Raw genomic sequence first — 9,026 nt, forward strand, 5'->3', positions numbered from 1 at the left:
TTCCCACGGGAGGAGGCGCATGTTGCTTTCTGGATCCCGAAGCTTTTAACAGTTCAGAATTTTCCAGACTCTCACACCCATTCATATTTTAGCATAAGCCATGCATTTCTGAGCTCAAAGCTCTAGTCCCACCAGGAACTAACACACAGCTAAGTCATTGACAATTAACGGGATCCCAAGTGAGTATGGCTTTACTTCCCTCGGGTTGGCTGGCGGGTTTAGAGAGCACAGCCCTAAATTAGGGAGGTGCAAGCATGACACGTCATTGCTCAAACTGTGGCATCCCCACTTTCTTGACAATCCTCCCTTCTTGCCACCTCTGTCTCTCTCTTTCTCCCTCTTCCCTGCTCTTAGTATTTCTCGAGGACCTACTGTGTGCCAGGCAGTGTTCTTGGGGTGGGGTTACATCAACGAACAAAACAAAATCTTTACTCTCCATGAGAGTATATAGTAGTAGGGAGAGATAGACAATTAAAAAAAAATAGAAGAGTAATATAGGGCGTGACTAAGGGAAGGGCAGTGACTGCTAATGGTTTCAGGTTTTGGGGGTAATAAAAATGTCCTAAAACGGAATGTGGTTATGGCTGCACAGCTCAGGAAACAGACTAGACATCATTGAATTGTGTACTCTAAATAGGTGATTTGTATTTCAATGATATCTCAGTGAAGCTGTTATTAAAATAAAGAACAACACAACAACAAAAATGAGAGAATGCGATAGGGTAACTGCTGGAGAGAAGGGTAAGGCAGAGGAGGGGATAAAGGTCCTCAAAGGGTCATAATTTTATCCTTATCCCCGGACATGTCCATTGACTTGAGAGAGGTGGTGGGGTGGAGGGAAGAGAGAGAGAAACATCAATCAGCTGCCTCCCATACTTGCCTCGACTGGGGACTGAAATCGCAACCCAGGTATGTGCTCTGACTGGGGAGTGGACACACTGACCCATGGTGTATGAGATGATGCTCCAACAAATGAGCCAGCAGGCCAGGTCGGTGTGCCTGCTATGTTCAAGGAACAGCATGGCCCGGGTGGCTGCAGTTCAGTGGGTCAGAGGGGAGAGTGGAAGATGTCTGAGTGATGTGGGTGGGGGCCTGGAAGCAATTCTGAGAACTTTGGGTTTTCCTCTGGATCAGATGGGAGCCAGTGGAGGATTCTGACCAGAGGAGAGACGAGATCTGATATATGCTTTAAAGGAATCCTGCCGTGACAAGCAAGTGAACAGACACTAATCACAGAGCCTTGCTGTATGCCAGGCACGTGGCAAACTCCTTCATGGGCATTAGCCCATTGAATCACCACAGCTACACTCTAAGTGAAGGACTATTATTCTCTCTGTTGTGGGAAACTGAGGCTCGGAACAGGTTAGGAACTTGACTCACATCAGCAGCAGGGCCAGGGCACAGACCAGGTCTGCCTGACGATACAATCCTCAGCTTCTCCGCGGCCATCGCGGCACCGTTTTGTGCCCACGGCAGGTGTTCAACCAAAGGCGCCACCTGGCTGGCCACCAAGCCCTGCCCTGCGGCGGGGGCACCTGAGGGACAGAGAGGGCGAGAGAACGTGTATCCACTTACTCAGTTCTGCGATGCTGCCCACGCGGGTGGCCAGCAAGGACTGCTCGATGGTCCTCAGCTCCGACTGGCTGAACATGGGCATTTCTCCCGGCTTGTTTGCCCGCTGCGGGTCCCTGTGCAGATTCAGGCTGTCTGGCAGGCACAGCACTCCTGCAGGCCGGGGAGGAGGAAAGGAAGAGAGAGCAGATCGTTACTTTTTGGCTAACAAAAGGAGGGGCATCAAACCGGGCACAGCCTTGGACCACACCAGAGCTGGGACCACAAACCCAACATGACAACAAAGACTCCCTTCAGAAATGATATCTAGCTATTTTAAAAGGCTTCCTCAAGGCTCTGACCTGCTAATTTTAACAAATATGCGGGCATTGGTCTGTATGCACATTTCCACAGGACACAAAACAGAGCAGGATTCTATCTGCTCAGTGATGCCTCATTCTCCATCAACTGGGTGTCCTGGGGGGATGGCCTCTGCTGCAGTCACTTCTGAGGACTTGCTTTATTTGCCCAACAAATTGAACTCCCCTGCCTGGATTGTTATCTGTTAGATAAGGTTCTCGCTTTCTCTGGAGAGTTCAATGCCAGGAGGTAAAGAGTCCCATGGAAATCCCTTCCCTTCCTTTCCATTCCATAGACACTTGGTGAGAACCTCAGCACTTACTCTGGTACTTTAGGCAGAAGTATTACCCGGTCCCAACCTCCAAAGGCAGAGTGTGCTTTCTTGCTCCTTGGGTTTCATGACTCACTCTGGCCAAAGGTATGTACATGAACACGATGGAACTCAAGGCCTGCAGAGCACCTGTGCAGTTGAACTTGCTCTCTTGCACCTCTGCCATCATCATGAGAGAAACATGCCCTGCCTAGCCTGCTGGTCTAAGGAGGGTGAGAGAGACACAGAGCAAACCCAGTGACAACCTGAAGCTTAGAGCTGCCCCACAAACACACATGCTCACTTGGTATGTCTTTGAGATAGTGGGGGTTGTTTGTTACTCAGCATTATGATGATGATAACTAACAGATACACCTATGAAGTGCCAATCACTGAGTATATGAAGATACAATGAACAAGGCAGGCACTGAGCTGTGTTAGGGGCTGAGGACACAGTGATGGACAGAACACATACACTCCTGTTCTCAGTGGGCTCACAGTTTCAGCAAAGGAGGCAGCTGATACACACAAAGCACAAGGTCATGTGATAAATTCTCTATGGTAGGAGGAAATGAGGAATGAAGGCATGGGACCTGAATAATGAATAGTTGTCAATAAGTAGAAAGCACTTACTGAATACCTGCTATATTCCAACCATGTTAGGCATTTTGAAGATGCAAAAGAAGCAGAAGATGCATTAAGTAGTTTATGAACCAACTAAAGTGACAAGACTGGCAACAGCATAATTTAGGAACAATAGGATAGTATCGATATATAGGTGCTGAATTATTTAAGACAACTGGCAGGGCGAGGGGAAACAGACAGAATGTCTGTAGTTCAAAGGTCAGTAGTTCAAGTCCACTCCTCATTCTGCTTGAACCACAAAAGCTCAGCAAACAAAGGTTCCTCCTCTGAAGATGGGCGGACGTGCGGTGGCACCTGTCACACGCCTCTCTGGCCCCTGCTGCCTCATTAGTGGCTCCAGCCATACCGAGCCAGTCGCTTGTTCCTGAAGGTTTCACCTTCACACCTAAAGGCTGATACAACGGAGAAGGTAGCTACAGAAGACCTTTTCTGGATGAATAATGAATGAACAGACGAATGATGCAAATGCAAATGATGGTTCAGTTTCAATGTTCCTATAATCAGGAAACTGGTCAAATAAGTTTCTTCCTAAGATTATTCTTTAAACCATTGTTTTTCAAACCTTTTTGACTGTGACCCGGAATAAGAATGTATTTTATATGAGGACCCAGTACACACACCACCACCACCACCACCACCACACACATACACTCTTCATGTTCTCCATGAAAAAAACAAAACAAAAAAACAAAACAAAAAACAACTTCATGGAAAATAATACTGACTCTTACTATTATTACATAAAGCACTCTCAATTTTTTTTCTTTTTACTTCTATTTTATTAACTTAAAAATGCTATCTGCAGCATCAGAAGGGATTTCACTTTGAAAAACACTGTGGACTGTGCTGGTACACAAATTGGCTTTAGCTGGACAACACGGAACCACCACTCACTGGACATTGCCTAGAGCCGGGCAGGCTCTGCAGGGGATGTGGAGATGACCGAGAGGTGATCCCTGCACTTCAGCAAACCTCGGCTTTTCAGGGAACACAAGGCCTTCGCAGAAATTCCCATCACCCAAGACTGGCCTCTTGCCTGACCCCTTTTGCTGAACAGCTGAGTCATCCTCCTGATGACTGGGGATGCCCTGAGTCATCCTTACTTCCTCCTGTTTGTTCACAGGTCTAGACATTTGGTCCGAGGCCAAGTCAAGTAGACGTTGCCATGGCAACGGTGTCAGGCCAATTCCTCAATCTACTGCCCTGATGTGCTGACTCTTAGTCAGAGATTTCCTACCCTTGGAGAGCTCCCCGCAGAGGGCACCGGGTGATCAGGACCCAGTGTGACAAGGGAGCCCAGGTTCCTAGGTGGTAGTCATGGGGCTTCACAGCAAAGGAGACCCGAGAGTGAGCCCCCGGTGTTGGGAGGATGAAGTTGCCTAATCAACAGGAGAACTAAGCCTCGTGTGCTTGCGGGATTGCTTTCTCAGTATTTGCATGATGTTCAGCAAGTCCCCATCCCTGACCTGCATCTGAAATGTTGTTTCACATGTTGGCTGAGGCATAAGCAAACAGGATGTGGAGTCTGGAACCTGAGTTTCAGACGTGGCTGTCAGTTCACACCTGTGCTTAACCTCGGGTAGGTCACAGGGCCACTCTGGACCTAATTTCCTCTTCTGTGAAAGGTGACAGTTATGTTCTTGTCTCCCTTACGGGGTTGCTGGGGATGAAGGGATAAAATGAGATAATGTATACCAAAGTATTTTGCATGTGCTGAGCAAACAGTAGGTGCTCAGCATATGTTAACTGAGATTAAATCAGTTAATGTGTACAAACCCAGCTTTAGACTGCTTCATGCTTTGTCATAAGAATAAACAATTTCCCTTGGGATTCTTCCTCCTTCTTTTAGAGGGTTATGACATTTAAATGTGAAAACATAATTACTCAAAGAAGCTGTGAAAGCTAGATCACTGAGATTTGAAAAATCTAAATTGAATGATTATGCAAAGATTATATACTAGGGCCCTGCCGGGTAGCTCGGTTGGTTAGAGTGTCATCCCCATACACCAAGGTTGCAGGTTCGATTCCGGTCAGGGCACATACAAGAAGCAACCAATGAATGCATAAATAAGTGGAACAACAAATCTCTCTCTCTCTCTCTTTCTCTCTAAAATTAAAAAATAGATATATGGAATTTATTTTCTTCCTTTCTTCCTTTTCTTCTCAAGGACTCTAGATGGGGTAGCACATAAACTAGAGTTGTTTTTGTTGTTGTTGTTTTATTTTTTGTCTAAAAATCAACCAGGTCAATAAAAAGGTCCCAGCATCATATTTCGGTGTCAGGCGCAGGCCTCAGTTGTGGACTACTCATCAATTTCCATTATCGGAGCCAAGGACAGCTGCAGCCTGGGGATTATAACTTCAAGTTCAAAGACACGGAGAATGAAGGTTCAAATATGACTTTGATTGGACCTGAAGAGAATAATTTCTCTAGAGAGAAGGTGATCATCAGCTATTGTCCAGATGAGACTGAAGAGGTCATGGCCTCCCTGAAATTCTATTACTCTGGAGTGGGTTGTGCACTTCTAAGGGAGAAGTTCATTCACATCCTAAGGGAGTCTGGGGGTCCTAACAGATGATGAACTGATGCCTCTGAGGTCCACATTCCCAGCCCCAACCAGGTCCTCTGCTCTGGGACTGACCGGCCGTAGGTGGGACAGAGTGGGCTGGGCATGACCATGGCCCTGACGGAGCTGAGCTCCAATCCTGCCGCAGCCCCTTGTGCAGCCCGAACAAAGACCTTCCCAGATCTCCAGTCAGCGTTTGTGTCTGCAAAGAGAGGTTAAAATATCTCCTTCACCGGCTTCTTGTGGTGATTAAACACGATAATATATCAAAGCCTCTGCTCTATGGTAAGTACCTGCCACACACCCTGTGCTCACAGACGAGCAGTTTGTTTTTATTTAATGTCTGGATTCAAACAGTCTTGAGGGCCATCTTTCCAAAATCTTGTGCAAACAGAGACCGACAGCACTTTGTTTAGGTGGCTCGGAACATAACGCAAGAGAGCTACTCCTCTGGGGGGTGGGGGTGGGGTCCCTGGGCCAACCACGTCGGGCATCTGATGGGTGATCAGGGGGCACTGCTGCCTTGCTGGATGCCTACCTTCCCATCTACATAGGGCGGTCCCTTGGCAAATATACCGCCCTGTCATCCTTTCTCTCCTTTCAGCTTTTCTCTGCATCTCCATCTATGACTAGACCTGGATGCTACTTCCCCACCAAGAGAAAACCAAACAAGACAGCCATCAGCACTCACCCACTCTCCTCTCATCGATGATGGTGATGGAGGAGGAGACGGCATATGTCTTGGCGCCCTGGACACAGGCTTGGGCTGTGCCTTGTCTGTGTTGGGCTGCAAGAGCAGTCTGCTTACTTCCTGCCTGCCCAGCTACCCCTTGGTTTCTGCTCAGTCAGCTCCAGAATTCAAGTGGGGGGTCCTGGCAGCTGTCCCGGCTTTATGCAACGGGAGGGCAGCAGCTGGGGTGCAGCAGGCCAGCCCTGGAATAGGCACCAGGCAGACCTGGCAGGTTCCGATTCCCGCCCTGCCGTCTCCCAGCTGCGGGCAGGGCCTTGTGCCTGGGCTCTGAGACTCCCTTTCTCCTTCTGTGAAATGCTCGATGCTATCTACCTCCTAGTGTGACGGGGAGGCCCTAATGGGATAATATATATGGACAACCTGGCACAGAAAAGGGGGTCGATAGATGTTTGCTAATAGTCCAAGTGAAGTTCTTCGAAGCTGAAGATTTAGGAATTCAATAATACCACGATGCGAGAAGGCTCTGTGTTACCGTTAAATTTATTAAGAAACAAGCTAGGAAGTTATCAGATCCACCCGCACCCCCCCTAATGTTTGCACAACCATTTTATTTTGAGAGACCTGAAGAGGGAAATAGATTGAGAGCTGGCTTGGGGAACCCATTCATTCGTCCGTGAAAGGCATGCTGTACTCCAATTAGGATAAACCCAGACCATGGTTCACCCCCTCCTCTTCCCCAAATGAATTATATTCCAAGAAAAAGAAGTTCTTCAGAAGTCTGCAACCAAATCATCCAAAGAAATAAGAGGCAGAAAACGCAGCGATGGAGAATGGCCAGAAATCGGTTTGATGACATGCCCAGACGTGGGGCCTGAAGGACACAACGGAATGAGCGTGCTGGCCTGAAAAGATCATGAAAACACCATAGATCTTCTTCAATCTCAGACACTGAGCACCAACCACAGACACCAGGACACATTCCTGCGCTCAAAGGCTCCCGCTTGGCTGGAGAGTCAGACTCACCAACTGAAATACTGTGGGAAGAAGACTGGAGGGCAGGTGTGCGTGGTGTCTACATGGGAGCATGGTAGGGTGATGCTTCCCAGGGGGCTTACACAGAGTTCAAAGAGTGTGGAGCCCGAAGGAACACTCGGGCTCAGTCGGAGCTGTGCTACTTCCCAGCAATGTCACCTTAGGCATGCCATTCGGCCTCCCCGTAACTCCGCTTCCTTGCAAATACTATGGGAATGGTCACAGCATGATCCTCAAAAGGCGACTGGAAGATCAAATGAATTACTACATGTCAATCTTGGCCCCTATAAATAGCGCAATTAATGACAATGTTATTGAAGGACGTTCCAAGGAAGAACGTGCATATGGGAGAGTGGTTGGGGCGGAGGGTGCATGACGGGAGTGGAGGCAGAAGGTGGGGGAAGCTGGATCGGGAGGCAGGGTGAACCATGGGGAACCTTGGGCTTTGGGCCAAGAAGGATTTGGACTTAAAAAACTGAACCTTCAACTTCTAGGCACTGTATCTCCCTATTCCCTCTTTCACAACCAAAGTTCTAGAAAGAGTGGTCTGCATCTTCTATTTCCATCGCTTTCCTCCTCATTATCTCTATACCATGTTCTCTCCATTTCTACTGGGTCCCCAGCAAGTTCATGTTCATTCTCCAAGGCCCAACTGAAATGTCCCCAGACTCAAAGAAGCAAAAGCAGCAGCAGGCTCTGTTCTTAGTGAGCTGGTGGACCAGAAAGGAAGGTCTTGAGACAATAAGAAAAGTGCACCCAGTGTGCCCGCTGGGTGCTAAGACAGAGAGAGAGAGAGGCAGGGACAAGGTAGGGTGGAGTCACAAAAGAGGAAATGCCTCAAGGTGACCTCACAAGCTGCCCTCCCCACCCCCCCACCCCCCGCCCCAATGAAGCACATGCAGCAGGTTTCCTCCCAGTCAGCTCAGGAGCAATGGGAGCGAATTAGAACTTGGGTTAGAGTGTTCATACTGCGAACAGGACACAGAGGCGGCCACACTGTTATTAAGGCACCGTACATGGAACAGGTGCAGAGACCGTGGGGCGACAGTGTGGCTCTAACACCAGTTGCATAAATAAAAAAGTCAACTGTTATAAAACCATAAAGAAACAGAGGGCAAAATAGTCTATTCAGCCACCTCTCCAGCGAGCAGTAGCCGAGCATCCCCTAGGTGCTAGGTGCGATTCCGGGTACTGTGATCCAGTAACAAAACACTGAATATCCTTGCCATCTTGGTATGTGTGTTCCAAATACATAATTAGAAGAAGGAGCTGCTTGGAGAAAAATAGAGCAGGAAAGGAGGATGGGGAGTGCTTGAAGGAAGTGAGTGTGCAAGCCACGCTGGTATCCTGAGGGGAGGGGATGGGGGAGAAGGGGGAGGAATACAGGCCAGCAGAGGAGACAGTAAGGGGAAGGTGGGCTTGGCTTGTTGGAGGAAGGAATGGAGAAAGTGAGGGGAAAAGCAGTAGGTGAGGAGGTCAGAGAGGTGGGGAGGGCAGACTGGGTAGAGCCCCATGGGCAACTGTAGACTTTGGTGTTTACAATGAGTGAGATGAGAGGCGGCGAAGTGTTCTGAGCAGGGGAGGGGTGTGGTCTGATCTTTTCGGAGGGTCACTCCAGCGGGTGGGTGGAGAACAGACCAGAAAGAATGGGGACGAGCCCACAACCTGGTCGTGTGCCCTGACTGGAAATTGAATCGTCACCTCCTTGTTCATAGGTCCATGCTCAACCACTGAGCCACACTGGCTGGGCTGCCTTGTGTTTCTAAAAGATACACTGAGGCTATTTTTAACTGTTTCTTCCCCAGATTAATTTTAATTCTGAATCAGTCAGCATCTGAATATGGTCCAAATGGTGAAAGTGAACCATTGA

General features: G+C 48.4%; 1 protein-coding gene across 1 annotated transcript in view; it reads right to left on the reverse strand.

Moving 5' to 3' along the window:
• Positions 1-9,026, reverse strand: part of BTBD11 (BTB (POZ) domain containing 11) — a 291,756-nt gene that overhangs the window by 119,473 nt on the left and 163,257 nt on the right. The window contains exon 3 of the mRNA XM_015567574.1: positions 1,576-1,725. Within this exon, the coding sequence (XP_015423060.1) occupies positions 1,576-1,725 (150 nt within the window). The remainder of the gene's footprint in view (positions 1-1,575; positions 1,726-9,026) is intronic.

Source organism: Myotis davidii, unplaced genomic scaffold (genome assembly GCF_000327345.1).
Source record: "Myotis davidii unplaced genomic scaffold, ASM32734v1 scaffold120, whole genome shotgun sequence".
Classification (NCBI taxonomy): Eukaryota; Metazoa; Chordata; class Mammalia; order Chiroptera; family Vespertilionidae; genus Myotis; species Myotis davidii.